This window comes from Culex quinquefasciatus, chromosome 1 (genome assembly GCF_015732765.1).
Source record: "Culex quinquefasciatus strain JHB chromosome 1, VPISU_Cqui_1.0_pri_paternal, whole genome shotgun sequence".
Lineage (NCBI taxonomy): Eukaryota > Metazoa > Arthropoda > Insecta > Diptera > Culicidae > Culex > Culex quinquefasciatus.
This window is the reverse complement of record NC_051861.1, coordinates 106,493-132,025: the sequence shown is the minus strand read 5'-3', so window position 1 is coordinate 132,025 and position 25,533 is coordinate 106,493. Positions and strand designations below refer to the sequence as shown.

The following is a 25,533-nucleotide window of genomic DNA, read 5'->3' as shown; positions in this document are numbered from 1 at the left end:
TCTTCATGTATTTTTTAAATTGCAAAAAAATCACATATCTCTACAATTTCAACCTAATATGCTTGTACCTGAAAACGAGGCACTTCATCGAAAAAAAATAAATTTCTTTTTGAATGCGAATTTTATTTTGCATCTAAAAATGATCTTTAAAATTGTGTATGCTCATTTCTTCAATATTTTCCATTTTTTTTTTTTTTTTCAAAAAACCAAGGCTCTGGTTCCAGATTCTGCGCTATTCAAAACTCTTCCGCAAAAGATGCATTATTCACTACACAGAAAAAAATAATGTAAATTTGGAAGGTTGAATGTTACCTCTTTTATGATGTAATTTTACCTCAATTTAGATTGAAAAAGTGACATTACACCAGAAAAGTGGTAAAATTGCACATTTCCAGAGGTAAAATTACACATTTTTTCTGACATAAAAGATGTAGGGGAACAGCATCTGATTCCAGCGTGCCTCTAATGTTGGCAGGTCAGAACTTTGACATTCAAATAAAGCTAATTAAAAGCGTTTTCAACTGAAATCGAGTGATAAATAGCTCAATAAGAAGTGAGCAAGCAAGTTTCTATCAAAAGTTTTGCAAAATTAGTTGTTAAAATAGTAAAAATCAGCAAATTGGATGGAATTAGGAGCGAGTGCCCTGCCAAACATACGAGAATTTCCCCTACCCCTTCCCAGATGTAATATTACCATGATTTTTTTTTCTGTGTACCGTAAAACTTTAAGTAATAAGAATACCCAATTATGTCTTTGTTTACATGGCCATTTCTGTGACCAGTCCTCAAAATTGTATGCAAACTTGTATGGTAAATCTTATGAAAAATACAAAATGAAATGCTTCGAAAACAATAGCGGAATTACATCACAAGATACAATTTTTTTTTGCAGCAGCTATGCAATTGTATGGCAGCAATGCAAACGGCATAGGCCCCCACAAAACTTTTGCCAAATCTTAAAACTTTTTTTTCTGTTTCCGTAGAATCGCCTGAAAGGGTTTAACAAATCGCTGCTGGTCCCACCTTACCATCCAAAATGACGTCAGAAAAAACTGAAGAAAGAAAACAACTCAAAATTTAAGAATATAAAAATTCTATTTTTTTTTTCAAAAATGAGATATCCTCCAAATCCAAACAACGTTACAGTTTGTCCACGTGCGAACATTGATTAATGGTTTTCTTTATATTCTTTTGTTCAACAGTTTATGCAGCTAGGTTCGATATGTTCCATGGGTAGAAGAATACACTATCCTTGACCAGGGGCTTATTCACATTGCAAAATTCGTTCGGAACAGTGAAGGGAAGTAGAGCATTGATACATCTGTCGAATCTGGCACGGGTTCATTTTGATAGTAGAGGGTGCGATTTTGTGCACATCTACCCCGACAGTGGCTCTTTAACCATTTTTCCCAAAAATTTAACCTCCGATCAAACTGTTCGATTCACACAGCGATTGAATAGAAGTGCATTGATGTGCTGACACTGAGGCGTAATTTATGACTATTTATTTTATTCATCTCGCTCTCTTTCTCGCTGAATTGAGATATTTTCTGATCTTGCATTTGTGCTAGGGTGAAGTTTACGGGTTTACTGTTAAATTCAAACTCAATTCCGGTTTAGTGAAAATCTTGATGTTGGTTTCAAATTTATTTTTATTTATTTTTATGGAATACAGTTGATAAATGAAACAACATGTTGTTTTATTTATTTTTCTTGCTTTGGCATTTAAAGTTTAATGCATTATGAAGTTGGAATGGATTTTATATCTTTACAGCCTTAAAATCCATTTACACAAAAATATATGTTGATTTGTATAACTAATTACGATTATAACAAAATTGACTTTCACGGAAGCATCTTATTTACACGCTTTTCACAAAAATCGCTTTTTAATGCTTTCCAAGATGCAGAACCTACTGGGAGGTTTTCAGAATTCAGAAGCAACACCTTGTTTGTCAAGGCTGAATCAATTGACGGAAATCACTTGGACGGCCTTGAAAAATCATCTAGACACGCTTATCCAAATGCTTCCCGAAGCTATGTTTACTTATTAACGTTTGTTTACGATCATGCTGTCGGCACGCTGCTTTGGAAAATAGACACTGTTGAATGGCTCAAGAAATGTCATAAAAACAGTACATGGAAGGCCACGCTCTCATCTTATGTACTATGCACACTGAACTGCAGTTCTTCTCTTCGTTTGTTGCACCGCTTCTAGCGGACTAGGGTAATAAACGAATTTTTGCCTTCGGAGGGGAAATTTCGGACTGTTTCGTTCTCCCTTGATCCTTAATGCCTCACAACAGTGATTTACGGATTTCTAGTTTGGCAGAGGGGGACGGAGGCAGATTTTATTGTATTTATTTTGTCCTAGTCGTGTGCCAAACTCGGTGCAGTCGAAATTGGCGATCGATTTCAGAATTTGAAGTCATTCTAAGTTGAGAAGCGCTTGGGAAAAGTTGTTCCATTCTCGGGTGTCAACAAAAATAGTGTTTCTTTAAAGTTCCAAGTGCTAAGTAACAAGTTCAAACAGTGCAGCAATGGCAACGGCGTATCCTTACTATTCGGATTACAGTTCGAACTATTACAACGCCTATCACGGTCAGTTTAGCCAGGATCATCTACAGCCAAACTATTCTTACACGCCAGCTAGTGCACCAATAGGAGCCAATCATTTGACTTACCCACTGCACGGTAATCAGTCGACTCCAGAAGAGGAAGTCAGCGGGGCTGCACATGAACAAAGCTTATCAACAAAAGTTGCACATGCAGGCAGCGATTATAGCTACTATGCGTCTAATCAATACTACTCGAACCAGTACTACCAGCAACAATTCAACGATCATCATGATTACTACGCGTATCAACGATGCTACCCGTCTTACAATGGATCCCAGAGTGCACCAGAGGCTGCCAAATCTTCGGAGTACCCATTTCACAGCGAGAATCAAAACAAGATCAGCTCTGAAATCAGTCACGCTGTTAAGTCGACTGACTACAACTTGATTACACCAACTACAAATGTAACGAAATCAACTGAAAAAGCTCAATCAACGACGCTGAAAAGAAAGTTAGATGATCAACCCCAGGACTCACCTGCGTTGCGTGCTTTACTGACGAATCCTGCTAAGAAATTGAGATACAATCCCGGATACAGTACCTGTAATGTCACCAAAATCATGTCACCAATCAGCGATCGAACTGTTCCAGAGATAGTCCCGCCTTCGCCAAATAAAACAGAGGATAGTATTGACAGCTTTCTGGACTGTGCTACCGATACCACTCAAAACATCAACTTTTCGCTGAATCACTCTGCTGGCACTCCCTCCAAATTGCTGAACTATGATGGCGTCAGTACTCCGCCTTCATCGCCGAAAGATGCAGATTTTGCAGTGTCATCCTTGCCATCAGATTATTCGACAAGCCAGCAAAGTAACGAAGGTAGCATTACAATTCAAATTTTCCACCTGCAACAATGTACTCATCCATATTTTTTCCTCTTATTTTCCACAGATACACCCAAAGAGTCATCCAAAAGAACGCGCCAATCTTACTCCCGGCAACAAACGTTGGTTCTGGAAAAAGAGTTCCACATGAATAAGTACCTCACAAGGCGACGTCGCATCGAGATCGCAAATATCCTAAAATTATCTGAGCGTCAGGTTAAAATTTGGTTCCAAAATCGACGAATGAAAGCGAAAAAGGATCAAGGAACCGCTAGCCCTGAACTTCCGTATGAGGAAACGGTCTGTCCGACTTATCTTCATCCGCACAACATGTTACCTCAGGTGGAGCAAAGCCAAAGTCACCAGCAATCACAGTACGGCTACTACGAACCGCAATTGCCGCCAAGCAGTACTTATCAGTATTATCCGGCAGCAATTTAAAAAAGATATTTGCTGAAAATGATCAAGTTCGTTCCAATGCGTAACTCGTAACCATTTTCGTTCGATATTGTTAATTAAGCCAAATCGTGATGCCTTAACTTTGTATCAAATATGTTCCTGAGTCCTGTAATGTTAAAAGCCTAGTGTGATTTAATTGTAATCGTGTAAATATTGTATCATAAGATTGTTTAGAAATATATATGTATACATAACTTCATATGAATATACGCAGCATTGTACTTTACTAATTACGATTATCTATCCTCATCCTCGTGGTGTGACATACCGACTGCCCCTGGTGAGATATTTTGTTTGTTTTTTGTTCCTGCCACTCCACGAACTACCGCTGTTTCTGTTTATGTTCACAGCATACAAGCCAAACCCAAAGCCTAAACGGAAAACCAAGAGAAGCAGCATGAACAAATGGTTTTCATGAGGTTCACACCATGCTTCCCCAGTCTTTGAAGGAGGAATAGGGGAAACGACAAGTACACCTTAATCCTACAGCAGGCAGTGATTGCCGTTTTAGGAATCATTCCCAAATCACGTGGAAACTTTTTTGCGGAATTCAAGAAACCCCTCTCATTTTGTGAAGTATTGTTCAAAGATGGACCACGGGCTACTAGTTACCATCTCTCTCACCTATGTAGTGACTACGTGATTTGTGAATGACCCCTCCAAAAAACAATTTGGATTTACAATGTGTTGCGATATTATACTAGTTTTTTACAAATCAACAACCAGGTTTTTTGTACAATATTACAGTATTGGTTTTGTACAGCATATCGCGTCATAATCGTGCTATCCTGTCGCCCGTGTTTTTTTATTTCGTGCAACGTGTTAACTGGTCATATAAAATGTTGTTCTGATAAAATTTGGAACAGACAGTTCTGACAATATAATCCCGTTGCTATTTGTCACACTTGCATGTACTCTCGTAATTTGTTTTAATTACCTAATTGAAACTCGGAACTCCGGCAATCGAACTAATCCAAATTTAGAATTTAGCGTACTTCAATTTATTGATTATTCATGGTCAAATATTCGAACACACCTTCCGTCAAACATAATCAAGTTATCACGTCAAATTCGGACTTAGGAGAATTTGGTCCTAACATTGGGTTTAAGTTGTTGATTTTAATGATTTGTAAAATACCGTCAACTGGGGCAAATTGAGACACATGGGGTGAATTGGGACAGCAGTTTTAACCATGTTAGAACACAATATCTTGATTTTTCTGGTAGGTTTCAGATAGAACAGACTCAGACCAACAAAATGTGTACCTCCATTTCCAAATTTAAAACCTGCTCTAAACACTGCTGTCCCTATTCAGACTGTAGTCACGATTCACCCCAGATGACGGTAATAGTATTTTTTAGGCGCAACCACACTTTAAACGACTACAATGTATTTATTTAAAATGGATTTTTAAATCTATTTTGAAAAATTTGCATTACGGACTTTCTGAACGTAAAGTCACAACTTTGACAGCTCGTTCCAAGGGAACCATTTTTGAGCCATCGTTGAATGTCGTCTTGTCATTTTTTGCGTTAAAATAAAAAAAAAACAAATCAGGAAAATTCGATAAGGAATCTGAAACCAAACTGTTCAACTTCGGTTTCACCACATGCAAACAGCATTTCAAAAGGGGCCGTGCTTGGAACAAGCAATGGCCAAATGAATTCGTCAAAAATGCAGCGCACTGGATGATTGGCATTTTTTCCCTGAGGATTATCCTGAGGATTTTGTTAAAATCGCAAGAAAAAAGTAGGAGGGAAGAATCATGAAGATTATCGCACTAGTAAAATGGCTGCTGTTGAACGAAAGTTTGGAAACAGGGGTCAACAATACTTGAAGCAGTTTTGATATGACACGTCGCTTTGATGAAAGTACCTATAATAATTTTATTTTTTCTTTTCTTTTCAGAGCTCCGAGGATTTTTAGGCAATTGTAAGTAGCTGTTATTACTCAAATGTAAATTTCTTCATACAATAACATGCTGGTGATATTCAAAATACAAGGCGAAATTATGTGCGGTGTAATGGTTTTGGAATGTTAACCAAAACTTGCATTGCTTACTCAAAATGAAAGCAACTAACAACCTTCAAACAGATGCTCTGAAATTTGAGCTTCATCCTCGTACCATTGTGGTGGTAGCGATCTTTCTGCACGAAGTGATTACTGACGCTCACTCTACTATATCACCAACAAAAGGACCGACTCGGAGAGCTGAAATAATCATATTCAACACCAGTGGTTGAAAATTGAAAAATTTTAATGACCGTATACTTTAAACTAAATGTGATCGTTATCAGCTACTTTTTCATCAAAAAGTTAAGTTCAACTTTGTTTAAAATTTCATTTTTTTCATCCTTCCTTTCTGCGGCAACCGGAGAACGGAGAACAAGACCGGCATTGCTACACACAGGCTGAAATATATACGTTTGATACGTAGCGCAAAAACGGAGTCCACTCCACTGAAACGGAATCAGCACATGAACAACTAAAACAACAGAGAAGATGAATTCTAATTAATTTTAACCGTGTCGTAAGATTTATCTCCTTCTCCGCTCTCGACGAAAGAGTAAGAACAACGGGTCGGCTTTTTAATCATTTTTCTGATTTGAATTTTCCACTTTTTTTTTCTCTCGCTCTGCATATCTCCAGAAACTTTGCGTTTTGGGAACCTGATAGCTCCGGTGGCCGAAAAAATAAGAGATAGTTTTAAGGAGAATGCTAAATTCACAAGCTTCCCCCGGTTCACAAAATTCCTGCCGTTGACCAATTGGAACTCGATCTTCCTCACTTAGGTTAGACGGCGGCCCTTTTGGTCCAAAAGAGGATACACTGAGATAAAAGCTCGCATTAATCCATAAATTTAAAAATCAGCCGCAAAACCGTCAAAGCAAAGCTTAAAAGAGCATAAATAACACTAGAGTTGGAAACAATTCCCATATAAATTAGTGCATGTTTTCAGTTTCCTCCGTTTGATTTTATCCTATAAAGTATCACACGTCCACGCCACCCGTTTGGTCGTGCCTTCTGGTTGTCGTGTGACGCTTATACAAACGCAATAAATTAAATATTAAATAATTTTTAACCTAATAAATTAAATGGCCTCTTTTCGTTTTCATCTCCCATGTTCTTTATGTTCCGTCGTCATGAGAGCTACTGCTGAATGAAGGCACAGGTAGTATTGTTATCCTCCGATCATTCACAAAAAAAGACGCACTAGCTCTTCTAAAGTGGACAAGGGAAGAAGTCATGTACAAGGTACAACGGACCTTCTCGCTTTGGGTGTACCTTTAGCAATGAAGCATAAAAAAGGTTTCTGTTTTCTTGAGGTAGAAACACACAACAGTTTCCTGAGCGCCTCCAACGATTAGATATAGTGCTTTAACTGTCGCTGCTCTATCATTTGACTATAAATATTGGAAATTCCCAAAACGACGTGCGCGATGAAAATGAAGAAATAAATTATAAACTTCAACAAATTATTGTTATTTATTAGCATAGCATTTCGAGCCTTTTACAGGTTTCAAGTTGAACCACGGAATAAATTAAGGGCATAAAAACGCACACTCTTCGTGGTTCCGTTTGTCTGATAATATGTTAAACTACGCTCTTTAAGGTTTTCAATAATATTTAGTAGGGCATTTGCTGAAAAAACAAACTTTCGTTGTGGGTTCCGTCAACTCCAGATGCTATTGAATTCATTTCATGTTTCTGTTTCCGGTACAATTTTGTGACCGTTCGATTTGAATCGACCTTAATGCAAGCAGACAATATTTCCCTAAATTGGAAATGCTACCATAGACCGACGCACACGATGATTAATGAACCTCGTACCCAGGTCCGTATCGCACCCATGGCATTCCTGCAATAGTTGAAGCCAGAACGGGTGTTAAAAAGCCACACAGGCGAATCCGACAACACGCAAAAATATTTCAATAAAACAATCAGTCTAAACCGAAACATGACAGCAACAACAAACGAACAGCGAATGCCTTCACATCCATACGTTGCGCGGAAGAGTTCCGTTCACGCCCTCACTCCAGCAAATAGAGCAAAAAAAAAATTTGGAATTTTGCAATTTCTTATTTTCAAGATTAATGACACGCTGAAAGCGAAACTCGGCTGACGTTGACGAGACACCACATTCGAAAATCGATAACGGATCTCCTCTAGCGTTTCAAAAGGGGGATTGATTTTCCCGAGCATTTTGGGTGTTTTCTCAAACCGAACCATCTGTGCCAACAACGGTTGGCTAGAACATGTCCTGATGAAATTTTGCTTCACCAGTGTGGCCATCTATGAATTGCTAGTGGAACAATGGTGAAGGATCATTGAAAAGCTTTTAAGGATTCGATATGTGATTCTTATTGGATAAATTCCAGTTATAAATAAAATTTAAAAATTATGTCAGTGAGAAACATGTATTTATAGTGAGGTAATAAATCAGTTCATTTGCGTAATTTTCTACCTGAATATTGTTTCATGACATTTCGTTTTGGGAAACCAAACATTTCATTTTAACAAGTCAAAGAAGTCATGTTTTTCCTTTTGCAATCCTTTTACATTTTTCATCAATTTTTCTTTTTCAATTCGACAGCGAAATGAAATATACATGATCAGCGAATAGTTCTGCTTCTCTAAACAGACTTTGGAGAAAAACAATAGCCTACACAGAAAAAAAAGTTGAATTTTGGAATGTTGAAAATTTGGTTGGTGTGAACCTGAAAGTTCACCAATTCCTGATGTAATATTACACATTTTTGCCACAAAATCTGTCACCATTTCCTGATGAATATTACTATCATTTTTTCGGTGTACCAAAATAACGTAACCCTTAGGAACTTCAAGTAAAAGCTTTCCCGTTAATTGAGAATGCACAAGCAATATTAATTTTAGTAAATCAGTATTTATTTCCATTGTTTTAATGTAGGTCAGGTTTTTTTCATATTTTGTTTGACCTGTTGGCTGCCTCACAAATTACAAAACAAAATGTTATACGTGTCCCAATGCCGCAATTTTGGCTATTATCATAAAAAATACACCATCATCTCTTTGGGGCATTTTTGGAGTTTTGGCATTTTTGGAGGATTTTTGGGAAGAGAACTCAATATTAATTGTTAATGTTAATCAAAATTTAAAAAAAATGTGATTCGATTATCCAAAGTGAAGAGTTTTGGCGAGGACTTCGGATAATCGATTACGGACTGAATAAGAAATCTTGGGGAAATTCTCATATGTTTGTCAGGTTTTGGATTTGGTCCTATTTCAATCCAATCTCCTGTTTCTCACTGCGTAAAAACATTATTTTGCAATCTTTGAATTGTTGTTCACTTCCTTTTAGGATTTTTTTTACTTGATATCAGTTGAAAACGTATTTTAGGAACTGTTATTTAACAGATTTCCAGAAATGATTCTTTGTTGTTTTTTTTAATGTTTCAATTTGCTTTTATACAAGTTTGTATAGAAAATAAATGTTGCTATGAACCACTAGATACAACTAAATAATGTGATTTTATGTGTTGTTGGTTTCAACCTTAACCTTACGTTGTAATGCTGTATTTTTTTTTTTATTTTTGAAATCAGCACACTTGAATGGCGGACTTTCCCATGATATCTTTTATGTTTTGTAGGGAGAAATTCGCTGAAATTGTTGAATTTTTTACACTTTTAATATAAATATCATGTTTTATTTTCTTGTTCATCAAACCACGTGGAAATTCCTTATATCGCTTTCTACTTTCATGCTTAACAAGCTACGTGGAAATTCCATTGGAAATTTGCTATTTAGAGACGAAAAAATACTTAAAAGCATGTTACCGTAAATAATCCAATCATGGTGACAATTAACTGCAAACCTTTATTCAAAAACAGCAGGCCCAATGTAAAACGATTAAAAGCTGATCCTTTTCTTCAAAACAAACAGCATTTTCTGGAAGTGTCACAGGCTATTGCAAATTTAGTGAGCATCAGGTAACTGTGCCGAAAAGGGTTCAAGATGTAAAATTACCTGCAATTAGCACGTCTGAACATATGCAAGGTCACAGAGGCTGCTCGCACTTGTCGCTGCTAAACTGAAAGCAACTACAAAACGTTTCTTGCTTGCTTTTGGCAAATATTGGCTTTATAAACGCCCCTTTGCCGGCTTACAAGAGCGCATGCGTATCACTAGACCAATAATTTTTATTCCTTGAGTGAAAGAGTACGATATGTCTATCTATCTAAACACTATCATTTCAGGAATTTAATCGGGTTCGAATTTTGGATCAGTTTTCAATATTTTTGGTAATAATTATATCGGAAAAATGTTTTGTATGTTTTTGAAAGACTTTAAACATATTACAAAAAGTCAAAGTTTTCATTTATTATTTTGAAAATTTTGACAGCAATTGCTATTTTCTTTAAGATTTTTTAGCTAAATATCCTTGTGAAAGCCTCCATTTAGTCTATTCGTTGTTATAATGATAATTTAGAAATCAACAAAAGAATTTACATAAGGGTGCCCGGAAAATTGACCCCCTGCTCCACAAGCGCAAATTTTTTTTTTTTGGTTATTTTAAGCTTCTGTGCAAATTTTGAGCTAAATTGGTTGAGTTTAACCGATTGAAAAAAAAACTGTTCGTACAAAAATTACTTTTTTAAATCGCTAAGAACTTTTCAGGATCGTGTTTTACTGCTTTGGTATGTTCTACAAAGTTGTAGAGCAATACATTTCCAATCTGAATCTCACTTTTGGGAATATTTTGAAGCAAGTAGCGCACCGTGCAGACCAAACCGTAAGATAATAAGGTTCTCCATACATTTTTTAGGTTTTTCTCATACAAACTTCACCTTCGAGTATCAATGAGTAAATTTTGACCGATTTTGCTCATATTTGGCACAGAGTCCTAACATAGCTCATGGAACAAAATTCATTCTAGGCACCCTAATGTACATTTTCTAAGCGAAAAAATATAAATAAATTTATATTTTCTCTACCGCATAGATTTCTATGCAAGTAGTTCTTTTAAAAGGCTGATTCTCAATTGATTAATAAATCTACTTGTATTTTTAATCTAAATGGTTTGACGAACGATGTTAAATCTTGTATAATAAAGCAATTTTTATTTTAGTTATAGGTATAATATCTTTTTTTTTTGGTGTATTAATGCAAAAATCTTCATATTTTTATATTTCGAAAAAAAATATTTTCAATTATAACATCTCTAACCTATGGTAACTTTTAATATGGGACAGTGGTGAAATGTATTTCATATACATTCATTTATACAAAATATTAAGCTAATCACAAATAGTGATTTCTTAGCTCACCACTGACACTGACACACACTGACCAACAAAAAATTACAAAAAATGACTGCTGGAGAATTAGCACGATTTGTCACTGTTGCACACAAACAAAAATTTGCATGCAATATGTGGGAACAGCACTAATTCTCCATACAAACTTTGGAGAAAAACCATTCGGCCCTGTCTAAATATTTTGGAAAAATTCAAAGGGCACGAGTCTGCGCAGGAATTTTGTTGGTCGGTGTAATCGTATTTGTTTTGTTGAAACTTTGACTGACATGTTCTGTAAAAAGCTGCCAATTTAATGTTTCATCCACCAATCTGATGAAGTTAACGGTGCACATCATCCAGAGTTTTTTTAATCATGATTTTTGTTACCAAAATTTCAGTATATTTAAAGCTGCGGGAACTATGGACATAATTTTTTTCATACCCTAAACTAGTAAAAGCAAAATATCGTAAACTAGTGTCTACAACATTTTTGTTTACCATCAGTTTGTTGCAGGATTGAGTCCGTAAGTTCCACAGTTTTGGAACGGATGTATTAAAAAGACAAAGTGTTTAATTTCGAGCGCATCAACCAGAATTATCAAACACTATAGCCCCAGAAACTAGGTTTAGTTGTTCCACCCTTGACTGAAGTTATTATGCAATTTCAATGAATTTAATTTATTTATTTTTCATTTTATAACTTTTCTTCAAAAAAAGTTTTCCTATACCCGATGAAACTTTCTCAAATTAGAAATTTTTTATAACTTTTGATCGAGGAAACAACTTTATAGAACATCGCAAAGCGCTTGGAGTTAGTCCCGGAAAGATACAGGTTAATTTTTAGAGCACGTTACATTTTTTTCTATACTCCAAACAATATCTTGTATCATTTTGGGATCAATTCCTATCGTTTTGCGATGTTCTACTATGTTGTTCCACTGATCAAAATTTATAAGAAACTTAAGAATAGGATAAACTTCTAGGGTGTTGGGAAACTTTGTCTAATAAGCGGTATGAAGTGAAAGTTCTCGAACATACTAACTTCAGGTCAATGGTGGAAACACTAAACTTTAGCCAAATGAGCTAAATTTTTGCTTGATGCGCTCGAAATTACACACTTTTGTCTTTTTCATACATCCGTGAGTGAACCACGCTACTGTACGCCTCATTCTTCATTGGGATGTAAAACAAATCAAATCTATTTTTTGTAAAATTTCAATAAAATTTGGTAGTCATAAATATTACACACTTACTCAATAATTAGAGAAACGGACAAAAAAAAATTCTAATTTTCATCGACAATTTATTTCACTTTATTTTTATTTTACATTGACATACATTTCTGCATCCACAAACATGAATAATATGAAATAAAACAATTGAGTGTCCCACCTCGTATCAACACAACTGGTGATTGTTTCCATTCAGAATTTGACTGCTTAGTGCAGGGAAAGTAGAGTATCAATACGATCTTGTTTGGAAAATACCGTAGGGAGGCCAATACACTATTCGATTTTATTTACTTTTTAAATAAATTTATACAAAGTGCAATAATTAGGAAAGGTAAACAGTCACTAAATTGTGTTGTGCTTTACCAGACATTTCTCCAAAAATTATAGATAGACGCATTTACTTGTCATGATATTATCACTTAAAATGTAAAGGGCACGTTAAACTTGTTTATTTTTAGTATAATAAACAACGTAACCAAAAAGCGAAAGCAAAGACATGATCATACATGCATTTTCACCATCCTTGATCTAATAATGAAGAAAGATTTCAAAATATGTAAACAAAACTCATCGCATAAACCACCTGTACTCTAGGATGAATGAGAAAAGAATGTGCATATATTTGAACACAAACTGCAGCATAAATGCCACTTTACGTTCTGTTTTACGGCTTCTACAAATTCATTCATCGATTCTCACCATAAACACCATAAAGTTTTACCATCAGCAATCGTCCGGAATAGCACACAACTAATCATATTATGATGTAGATAACAGTCTTTCAAACAGTTTATGTCATCAAAGCTATCCATAAGATAATTTATGCTTCGGTTACAGGTTGTAAACAAGACTTGTCACTTACACACGTACCGCCGGACTGCGGAATCGACGAACACTTTTTTTATGTTGGTATCTTTTTCACGCTACCAGCAAACTAAGCGAAAAGGGGCGTGTTTTTCGGTCTGTTGCCGTCCCTTTCGAATCGTTCTATCTTTGTTTCTCCCATAAATCAACACGACTGTTTCGTTTTATCATACGCACTGCTTTCACCAATACAAACGCACCTCCGTATGCTATGAATGAAGTGTAAAAAGAAAAGACAGAATCGACGAAACTTATTTTTTTTGGTAAAGTCTTGAAGTCACGATGTTCGGAGCTATGAAATATGAGACGGCAAATCCAACACAAACCAAACACGAGAAACGAAGACAGAAGTCTGTAGGAACCCTTGGCCGTAGCAACGTGCGCGAAGATTTCGAGACTTTTCCGATTTTTCAACCTGCGACTGTTGACGTTTGTGGCAGTTCTGTGAATCGATGATCGAGTCGGTTTATGACTGTGTGCGCAGACCATGTGTACGACGACCGTCCATGTGCTTGGATGTGTGACGAGAATTTTTACTGGCCAAAGTAGCGACAGCATGCAAGATGTGCACACAAACGACAACGTGCGGTCGTCGAGAGTAGTGATATTTTTACTCCGCATCATGTTGGGTGAAATAACAAATTCCATGAAGTAGTTAGTCAAACTCAACCGTTGGCGCTCAAAACACGTACTGTTTTTTACGGATCGGGCATGCGGCTTTCAGTGATTTTGATCCTTCCGGAAGAACTCATCGTTTTGTTGTGAACCGATTGTGTAGTGATTTATGGTACCAGTTGGAATAAAGAAAAAAAAACAACAAACCATTCATACAAAACCGTACTTGTGCAACACACGCAATGGATAAATTTTACCCAGTTCAAAAGTGAAACAATTGTACTAAACATTAAGTGAAGTGAAGGAAGTTGATGTTTTATGAATCATCGCTGAAACAATGAAATGAAATAGTTTCACTGGCACAGAATTAATAAGAGAAAAAGAAGAAAAAACTATAATCGGAGTACATAACAACTCTTTACCCACAAACAAACTGCTCAAAGTTCTGAGTTGATGCATTAAAGTAAGTAAATTTAATTTGTTAGTAACATTTATGTGCCTGATTCAGGCTGAATTAGAAATGAGCAAGCTACGATTGGTGTCAGATAAAAAAAAAATGTAGTATTTGCAACAGTACATTAATAATAACTTTAAATCCCTCGAAACACTAACCCAGCATATTTCGTCGTGGTTGCGCTATCTTGTCACACGTCGTAACGATTTACGCAAGCGAGCGGCAAGAGAGCGCAATCACGCCGATTTGGTCCTAGTGAACCCGCTAAACACCCACAGCTACGGTTAGGTACTTACTTATTGCAATTTTCAGTAAAAAGTGGTTGAGTTACACTTTTCTAAATTTCACAAAAGAGATCTTGCTTCTGTATTGGTCTCAAATTCAAAATTAAATTATTTTAACTATTTTTTTACAGCAAAACAATTAAAGTTAACAGTTTACTTTGCTGACAAACACGCTATGAAACTTTATGGAGACGCCTAGTAATTCGTGTGAGGAAAGTGTCGAGTATTATATAGAATGCTTCAAATACAAACATTTAGCTGTCTGGATTGGATAGCTTCTAAAGACCGTTTCATGTAAACCACGCACTTCATGCTGAATGGAATGGCTTGGAACTATTTCATAGGCATTTTTACCGCTGAAACTTTTTTGCAACACCTTAAAGTTTATTCATTGTCAGGTGATGAAATAATCAAAAACGCGCTTCTCACTAAACGATAAATAAAAGATCAAAAATATTTTACCGCTTTTACCGTGTATGATAATCGAAAAACAAATGCAATGCTATTATCGTTAACATCCCTAGAGATACAACCATAAATATAAAAAGTCCGTCCCCTACGACCCTTCTAGCAATTTATATTTGGTGACTTAATCGTCCTGTAGGTTAAAAACCTTCACGGGTTTGGTTACGGTTAGCTAAGTTATTAAAATGATTTCTAAGTATTATAGATATTCTTTAAGAATTAAACAAAGAGGTTTGTCAAATTTATGCTGTATTTAGCAAAAGTTTTGATTATTCTGAGTTCTAGGGTGGAAGGTTCCGAGGGGTTAAAAGAAGTTTGGGTGCATTTCCTATTCAAGCCTTTGGACCCTTTGGTTCGAGAAGGAGAAGGTTTTTTTTTATCAAATCATGGACAATTTATTTTATCTCTCTTAACATGAAAATTCTACTTCTGCGGCCTTGTTCATGTCACATTTGAGGCAATCAGCCTATTACATGGAATTTCTTTCTTCTCTTTTATGTTGACCAAAGGTCAAAGTATAGCTAGCAGGCACATCTGTAGCCGCCAACTATTTTAATAAGGCAGGTTTAGTAATGATCATGCACCCAGAACTGGGCATCGGTATACGAGAGGATAAAGAGCATGGTTTGGTAGTAAAATGGCACTGTAAACGGGACCGAGAGAATAAGTCCCGAAATTACCGAGAGTACTTTACTCATGGGTACATTTTCCTAAAAGTTCACCCTTCAAAAAAAGTGTTGGTACCGAGACTCGAACTCGAGACCTCCGGTATGTTGCGCGAGAGGTCTTTACTCTCGCCAAATAGTACTTTCCTCTCGTTTCTTTTCGAAAGGATTATCCGTATGGATTTTAACTTAGGATGTGTACAATAACGTCCTATCCAAAAGTATTTTGATTCTACTGATATATTTACATATATTTTTGTTCGGCATAATTATTTATATTTTTATTACATAAAGCTGACGATCGTTAAGTATTCTCTCAGCTTTTTTTCAATGCATTTTTTTATTTTTTTTACTTTTGTTTTGTTAGCATTAGATGTGGACCTGTTATCTGTTTTCAATAAGCTGCTAATTTTGCTGTAAAATTAAATTACTGACATGTTTTATTTATCTTAAAAAAAAGTACAAAGATGTTTAAAATACAACATAATCTTGCATGCACATGATGAACATGACTTAATGTAATGACTTGCACCCATTTAAAAAATAAATTTTCGTCATTCGTCTTTTGTTCATCTTTTTTAGAATTTTAAGCCTTTCCTATGTTTCGTAAATAGACGCTTTTTTGGCTGGAAATAGTACCAATAGATTGTTTTACGGACTTTTCAATAAATATCGCAATGTTGGATGCTGTTTAAACAAGAGGACTAAAACTATGTTAAAAAATTAAAAACTAGTATGTTCGGAATGATAATGGTTTGGTACATTGAGTTTCTTCAGAAGAAATTTCCGTATCATTAACAGGGTACACGGAGAAAAAAGAGTTCCCAAAATCGTGAACAAGCGTTCATGAAAATGGGAACCTCGAACAAAGTGTTCAAATCCCATGGTACGATTTTGAAAAACGTACCATGAAATTTGAACACTTTGTTCGTGGTTCCCATTTTCATGAACGCTTGTTCACGATTTTGGGAACTCTTTTTTCTCCGTGTAGTAATTTGATCGTAATTCCATCAAATTCTCTAATCATTACAGATTACTTTAAAATGTTTTTTTTTTTTTTATGAAACTGCTGTTTCAAGATTTTAGCTTAAACATAAAAAAACTGCCAAAATCTCAAAACACCAGGCCCAATGGGCCAAATTAATTTAATTTTGCTCAAATTTTGGACATCGGCCTGAGAAAGTGTGACATTGCGTGTTATAAGTATAGGGAAAGCGTGACAAAGGGGGGTCATCTGACTGTTTGGGAACAAAACATGCAATAAAATTTGAAACATTGATTTTATTATAAAGTGCCTTCCTGTTTTTGACAACACTACACCCAAAGTTAAAGAACGAGGGGATATTCCTCACGAAAATAAACGTGAGGAAAGTGCTATTTTGCGAGAGTATAGTCCTCTCGCGTGTTCATTCGTTCATTGGAACAGTTTATCCTATGAGTGGCTTATATGGACAAACGACCGCCATTTAGTCAACGAACCGTGGTGGCCCTTACGGCAAAGGCACGGTTCAATATGCCGAAGGTCTTGGGTTCGAGTCTCGGTACCGGTCCTTTTTTTTAGCAAGATAAACATTTTTGGAAAATGAACCATGAGTAAAGTACTCTCGGTAATTTCGGGATTTATCCTCTCCGTCTGCACACAGTACCATTTTACTACCGAATCGTGCTCTTTATTCTCTCGTATGCCGATGCCCAGTTCTGGGTGTACACAACCCGTTTTTTCGACACAATTTCTCTTGTCAAAAATGACTGATGAATGAGACAATCTTCATTTTTCATCCAAATTGTTGATCCAAAACCAATCTTAAACTTAACAGAATAAAGAAAACAATAAAAATCGCCGTTGATTTAGGCAAGCACAAATGTTTGTTGCCAAAGAAACGGGATGATACTGTTATCATCGTTGTTTTTGTAATTGATTAAATTCCCTTGGTTTTGTTCGGCTTTTTTACACTAGAAAGATTTTGTACGGTTGTGTAAACCCTATCATAAGTTTAGACCAATTTTACCTAAGATAACCATTTTTGCGAGTCTTAGACCCACAACAAACTAGGTAAAATCAAGCCTGCTCCGTTGGAATCGCTGACAGCCGTTCGACTCGCAATCCAAAGGTCGTCAGTTCGAACTCTGAGGTGGAAGGTTCCTTGGAGTATAAAAGGTTTGGGTGCTCTCCCCATTGAGATTGGTTGAGATTTTATGGTAACAAAGAAATAAAAAAGGTAACACCGAACAATATTTTATTTGAAATACTTGAATGGCAATCAACCAACACCAGAAAATATTTTTAATCAAAAGGTTACATCATTGAGGTGTTTTTGGACTTCACTAATCACTCATTAGAGAAAGGGCCTTGTGGCGTGGTGGTTAGCGGCTTCTGCTGCCGATCCCTAAGATGCTATGGGGCGCGGGTTCGATTCCCGCCTTATCCTCCTGGCCTTCTACCGGATGGGGAAGTAAAACGTCGGTCCATATGCGTAAAAGAGGTTTTTGGTGACTCACCACACATAACTTTCGGATGCCTAGAAATGAGCAGAAATTTGCAACAGAGCCCATAAAAGACCCGGGGGTCGTTAAAGTAGATTGCTTTGCTTTTTCATCACTCATTAAAATTTCAAAAAGAACATGTAATTTTTCGTACCAGGTTTTATGTAGCTCGAGAACGGAATCTTTGAAAATTTTGCACAAATCTATCACCAATGGAGGATATTTAAGCTAAACTGATTTTTTTAATTTATAAAACCAATCTTAGTCATGCTTACTGAAATTCATTGAGCTTATTCATGAAATTCATTGAACTTCATAACAATCTGTGTGAATTTTATATTTCCTTTTTGATTTCGCTACACCCACAGTTGGGCAGCGCCATCCGAGAGAATAAAGAACATGATCTGAAAGTATAAAGGTACTGTGAATGGACACAGAGGATAAATCCAGAGATTGGCGAAAGCGTTATTCTCATGGGTTCATTTTCAAAAAAGTTCATCAACCAAAAAAAATGCCGACATCGAGACTCGACCCCAAAACCCTTTGACGTATCGAACCGCACCTTTGTCGTATCGGCCACCAAAGTTCGATGACTATGGTATGGTCATGTGGCAATATAAACCACTCGATGGGATGAACTGTTTCAATGAACAAATTAACACAATTTCGTGGTGGTTCTCCCGCGAGAGCTTTATTCTTCCATTTAATTTTGGTAGAGCTATTCTCTCGGCTTTCTACTGTGGGTGTATGTTTGAACATTTACTGTGTGAACCAATCATTATCATCCTGACAATGTTCAATCATCATGGTTCGCACAATAAATATCATTATATGTTACAAGCAAGAAATAATTGGTTTAAGTTCTGCTGCACATTCTAATTACCTGTAATTTAATGAGACTTGCTCAAGCTTATTCTTTTTCTTTTTCATTGTTCTTGTATGGGTAGACATTTGAGCCGCATTAAAACGTACAAAATTCATTATAATTGAAATTTTAGGGATATTTAGAAATTCAATAAAATAAACAGCATGTGAAACAGAACTGTAACTAAACACATTGTTTTGCTAATTATCCCTTGAATCTTTGCCAACATTTATAAACATATACAAAAACTATTTACAAATATTACGGTCGATATCTTTAAATACAACAGTGAAACTAAGCAGTAAAGTAAAACGAAGAAAATTAAAAACAACGAACAATTTGCGCTTCATATCAATTGCCGTTGGGATACGCATAAAAAAAACTGCTGACTGTCTTTTTCTTCGCATTGCCGTCTTCTGCTGTTGTATTTTTTTTTCATCCAATTGTTCCCATAATTCCATAATTCTTTTTTGCAATAACTACATGCACCGCCAACGGGCAAAATGCTGATGAAACAGATTTTTGGTACATAATTTTACATAAACGAAGGGCATTGAATTTTTGCTTCTTGCCATTTATCTTTCGCGTATCCACCTAAAGAACTGAAAATTGGTTGGTGTGCAAACGTTGCTTGGTTTTAAGTTTTCACGTTTTTCGTCTTCAAGAATATTTGGTTTACGTTTAGATTACTTTTTGCATTTAAGACATTTTAACGAACATGATCACACATTTTTTTGTTCGCATTTGTATAAAAAATCTTCTGTAGTAACATAGCATTCCAGATTTTCTACATTAGCTTATAAATTTTAAAAAGAAATTTGCAGCCTTTTTTTGGAAAGAAAAGTAATTATAATACACCAACCCGTCATCTGTGGTGTTTGGCCAATCTTTTAACCGCGGGGACTTTTTCTTACTACTTCCTACACCCATTTTCAGTTCGTTTTGATCAGTGCATTTACGCAAAGTCTTGTATACATGGTTGTTATGTTTTGCCATTCCTCCATGGGTCCAAATTTAGGTGCTTTTAATTTCGCGAAAAAGAAAATATGCCCTGTAAGTTTTGGCCATGTTTCGAGTAACGAAAGCCAAGAGGCGTCTTCACGTCGATCTTTTGCTGCGGACCGCCAAAGGCATAAATTGTTCATTGGTTCAAAATTGCCGGTTTCTTCATGTTTCATTATTGCCTGCGTGCCAGCTCCTCGAAACGCAAAGGAATATTATCAGCTTAATTCCGTTGTTTCGTTTTGACCCTTTCGTTCAGTGCCTTTTGAACGTCCATGTTTGCACACCAAAAGCATAATCATATGAGAATACTCAGCTGCTGTCAGTGTACATTAGCACATATTTTATCATTCAATCGTGACAACCGCACAGCCCCGTAATGTCGTGGCGCAACAAACAAACGCAACATTTGTTTATTATCATTAGTAGAACATAAAGCGTCGTTCAGTTTGGTACGGATGATATCCTCAAGACTGTTACGTTATGAAGATTAAAATTTCAATTATAAATAATTATAATGGCACAAAAAACACATTCCCGGTAACCCAGGCCAAACATAGTTGTGTCCAGTCCTTTAAAAATGTTTTTTTTTGTAAAACAGGACTTCTCTTGTTTTATGTTGTACTTTTGTTTTTTTTTTGTATTGGGTAATTTCCCTGACCCCTCTTCGATTTGCGTGAAACTTTGTCCTTATGAATAATTTGTGCCCCTGATCACGAATCCAAGCTCCATTTTTCGATATCTCGTGACGGAGGGGCGGTACGACCGCTTCCCTTTTTGAACATTCGAAAAAAAAGACGTGTTTTCAATAAATTGCAGCCTGGACATTTGGTGCCAGAGGAACTTTAATGTAAAATTGATTTGATGGCGTACTCAGAATTCCGAAAAAATGTATATTTCGTCCAAGAAAAAAAATACGAGAATAGTTTTGAAAATTCTGCTTATTTTCGTTAAGCAACTGTATTTTTTTTGTAATTGTCATTTTATGGGAAATTCAATGTACTTTTAAAATATGTAATCTTTGCTTTTTTTTCATTTAGAGCAATTTTTATTATTGTAATATTTTATGTATTTTGTATTTTTGGCACAGCTGGAGGTACTCTATGATACAGAAACCAATTTTCAATCCAAGTAGTTCCAATCTCTAATAATATATTAGATAATTCAAAACATCACATTTTTACATGTCATATTGCCAAAAGGGTTTGTTCAAATATTACGTCCAATGATTTTGGGGATTTCAGACCCTGTGGGCTGCCACAAACCGCAGCCCCCCACCTCCCCCCCGCTTCATTTATAGATGCAATTTTTGAACGAATCCAAAATGTGGACTAACAAAAGCATTTGATGAATATTTTGGATTAATTTGTTCCTTTTTTTATTCCTCTTTTTGCAGGTGAATGGTGTATAGAAACTCGACTCAAAAATGGATGCCAATAATTTTGTGATGTCTTCCTATCAGTTTGTAAATTCGCTCGCGTCGTGTTACCCGAATAACGCCCAAAATCCCAATACTGCCCAAGCTAGCAGTGGTGGAGGCCAGGGTGATGGTTACTTTCCGCCGTCTGCTTATACTCCTAACCTGTACCCTGGCACGCCACATCAGGCGCACTATGCCAATCCACAGTCCTACAACCCCTTGGCAGCCGGATCCAGCAATGTTAACAGCAGTGGAAGCAGCGGTGGTCACCAGTCAAACGAAATGGTTGACTACACACAACTACAGCCTCAAAAGTTTCTACTTAACCAGCAGCAGCAGCAGCAACAACAACAGCAACAAGCCGGTCTCAGTTCTCAAAGTTGTAAATATGCTAGCGACGGTGCAAGTGCAGGTACAAATGTAGGTAATAATAGTAGCAATAACAACAGTACCACTAGCCCGCAAGATCTAAGTACCGCTGGCAGCAATACAGGAGGTGCTGGAGGAAGTGGCAGCCGGCCGGATATTTCTCCAAAGTTATCGCCGAATTCAGTGGTAGAGAATGTGTCGCGAACAATGAAATCGGGCAGCGCAGCCGCATCCGTTAGTTCTAGTAATACAAACAACAATAGCAGCAACATTAGCAATCGCAACCCAGTGAATCAGGTGAACCTACCCCTGGGGAGTCCAGACGGAGATGAGTCCGATGCCAGCGATGACGACAGCGGCACCGAAGGTGGAAGCTCTCAGGGAGGTGGCAGCGGTGGCAAAAAAGGAGGCCCACCACCCCAGATATATCCATGGATGAAACGAGTGCATATCGGCCAAAGTAAGTAATCACACGAAAATCCCCCTCTCTCTAAAAACAGCTGTAATTAAATTCCATCAAACAGAGCTAAATGCTTTAAGCATCTTTTCCGGTTCTTTGTATCCGCTCGCACGGTTGGTGTTCGTTTACCTTCACATGGTTATTATTTTTAGCGAGCACAACATCTCTCAAAGCAATGCGGCGAACATTTCAAATCTTCACTCTTTCAACCGACGATCCACTGCTGAGTGTCTGTTTAGGTGAAGAGATAAACGTTCTTAATTCTTCAAACAAGATATATTTCAATCAAGCGCGTGCATAACAAACAATAAATTAATCATCTAATCACTTCACACCTTCTGTCAGTAGCACATGCCTTTCCGTTTTGCTATAGCCAACACACGCCTCGGCAAAGTAAAGAGTAAATGAGCTGGTTTCCTTTTCTCACCGTTAGTGATACCACCACCGAGGAAGGGCAGCTTTCCCACTTTGAGTGATTTGAGCGGTGGAGTGGAAATTGATGGAAAAACAAACAAAAATATTAATCTGTATAAACAATTACGCACAGAAATGTTTCAACCCATCCTTTTGTTTCTTCAAAACTGCAAGTTTGGTTTATTTCCGTGGTGCGATATTTAAAAAAAAATCACACAAACAGACGAACCATACTCACTCTATGCGCGAGAATCTCTCCGTGTGAAGATGTGGTAGCAACAAGTGTGAAAAAACATGAAGCAACATAAAACATTCCTAGCCTTCCGCTCATACATCACTTTTAGCGAACAAGTCAGTCAACGTTGTTTTAAATGGTCAGTCAATTTGATCCGAGTTTTATTTCATCACACCTTAGTACGCATATCTATTCGAAATAGATTTAGCTAAGCAATGTTGGTATAGAATAGTGTCTTTCAGTATATTGGGCGAATTCTAATTTCATCCAATTAGTCGATTATCACTATTCAAACATATTTATTGCAAAACAATTAATGGAAACTTGCTTGCTCACTTCTGACTGAGCTATTTACAAATAGATTTCAGTCGCCTTTTAGAAGCTGCAGTCAACGTCAACGCGCTGATCAATTTAGTTTTATCTTATTCTAGTAACAATGGTTTGCTTCTAAAAGTTCAACATTATAATGGCGTGCCTAGTGACACATGTGTTACTCCTACATCGAATTACTTCCGTTGTTAAACGCTATCATTTGATATTGATTAATGGGAAATTAAATTATTAAAGCAAACCTCTTTAGCTCGAATCACGTTACATTTTTCGATTCGTCGTCCAAGTACCTTCACGTTACACTATTTGCGGCGCAATCTGTACATTGTAGAAGCTCTTTACGGTGAATGAGTATTTATTTAGCGTTGCTAAATATTTAGCTACGCTTTAAACATCAAGCACACCATACCATTTAACAACATTGTTTCGGACGATGTGTCTCTCCCGCCAACGGTCCACCTGCTCGATTCACTCAAAATCAAGGGGAGGCACAAGAGAGGGAGAAAATTTAAATCTGCACAACTTTACGTCTACGAAAATACAACGATATGTAATGTCAATTTGACGCATGTGACGAACGTAAAATTTGAATCTTTTGAAACGAGTTGAACCTTTTTTTTTTCGATTTATTTAAATACGAAAGAAAGCAGTGTTTGTGCGAACGATTAAAACACATTGTAATATGGGTTGACCAATATCTGTGATATATATTCATAAATTCATTTCAAGTCAATGACCCAAACCCGTGCAACTTCAACATCATAACACGCATATGGACTGCGTTCTGAGGATTAAATTATCATATAATTTTACAATCCGCTCTTTCCTTACTTGCGTTTCAGGTTATGAATCGTAAGAGAGTTTAAATCGCGATTGTTGTGCAAAGTAGCTGTCGATGCCAATGACCTAATATTATGCGTTTGATCTGAACTTTGATGCTAGTTGAATATCGTCAAATTTCATATTACAAACATTAATATTAATGCAGCTGCAAATGTTCATATGCAAGTTCAGCTCGGAGCATCAAGCATGAGTTCGCAGCACAAGTTTAAACAGTAAAATATGCAAAACAAAATTTGCTCCACTTTTTGTACCGCAACAAGTGTATGTTTATTGAAACAATTATGAAGCCCTTAGCAATTGATAAATATTTTAGTAGATGAGTTTACGCATCGACTTTTTTCAGATGCTTTTTGACATGAAAGTAATTTGCATGTAAAATGAATCGCTGCTGCTCGTCATTAAGTGGATACTATTATGTGCAGTCCATAATTTGAAGTGAATTTTAATTATACATGTGTAGCTCACTGCAGTACTCTTTAATTTATCCTGCAAAACGATCGAACCTTCGCCTTTCACATCGAAAAACACGCTGGGCACAGAATTCGTAATGATGTAGCCACCAAGACGCATTTTTTCACATCTTTTTTGCTGCACTTCCAGTGCAGCTTCCCTTACGCCATATAATTGAACGCAGTGTATTGCGCTGCACAATTTTCCAAATTATCGAAAAACATCGCTAAAACGATCAGACAAAAATGGTCGTCGTGAGCACGCCATCGCACAGCGGACGATACATGATAGCAGATAATTGAAGGACTGAATAATTTAATCATATGTGGTGCCATGTATCGCCCCGACACAGCGAACATTTCCGTAAAAAGACGCTGGGGCGAATAGGAAGTCCACAATTTAAGATTCCGCTCGTACGAATTATGATGAATAGCTACAGAATTAAATTTTAATGATTTCTTGATTTCTAGTAAACTTTTTGCTTAACCCGGTAGATTCTCACTACCTTCCACCTTGATGCCATAGTACGCACCACACACTCATTCATGGTATTTGAAACCATATGTTCACACACAGGGGTGAATAGAGATGACCTGGGCAGGTACGCTCCGGCAAAGGTAATAAATTTAGTTCAAGTCCAAACACCGGCTCTAGAACGTTCATCATTGCACAACTGTGATACCTTTAACCTGATATTTCTTCCCCGTGGCTCTACCACTCATGCAATTCAATGTAGGAATTCCCTAATGCCCGCTGGGCTTTTTTGTATCCGAGTCTGTTTTTACGTTTGGTAACTCTCTTCCTAGGTCAGCCGCAATTGTATCTTTATCTGAAAGGGGGAAGCAATATTAAAGATGAACCGCAAAATAGAAACGAAATTTGCCATCATATTTGCTCGAAG

At 36.7% G+C, this 25,533-nt stretch overlaps 2 protein-coding genes across 3 annotated transcripts in view; both read left to right on the top strand.

Moving 5' to 3' along the window:
- LOC6032008 (homeotic protein Sex combs reduced) overlaps positions 1-25,533 on the top strand; it is a 74,372-nt gene that overhangs the window by 42,891 nt on the left and 5,948 nt on the right. The window contains exons 2-3 of one of the 2 annotated variants that reach the window (XM_038259966.1): positions 5,815-5,838; positions 21,508-22,360. In XM_038259966.1, the coding sequence (XP_038115894.1) occupies positions 21,538-22,360 (823 nt within the window). In that variant the 5' untranslated portion in view covers positions 5,815-5,838; positions 21,508-21,537. Of the gene's footprint in view, positions 1-5,814; positions 5,839-13,812; positions 14,356-21,507; positions 22,361-25,533 lie in introns of those variants that run through there. The other variant, XM_001842624.2, reaches the window with a different exon arrangement.
- Positions 2,541-3,887, top strand: LOC6032009 (segmentation protein fushi tarazu). The gene is made up of 2 exons (XM_001842625.2): positions 2,541-3,441; positions 3,514-3,887. The coding sequence occupies exons 1-2, from the start codon at positions 2,541-2,543 to the stop codon at positions 3,885-3,887; spliced, it is 1,275 nt and encodes a 424-aa protein (XP_001842677.2).

What these genes read in the sequence shown, in the direction of transcription:
- LOC6032009 (XM_001842625.2), top strand. Translation starts at nt 2,541, where the DNA reads ATGGCAACGGCGTATCCTTACTATTCGGATTACAGTTCGAACTATTAC. An exon ending in AAGCCAGCAAAGTAACGAAG is followed by an intron (nt 3,442 to 3,513) that starts GTAGCATTACAA and finishes TATTTTCCACAG; the next exon opens with ATACACCCAAAGAGTCATCC.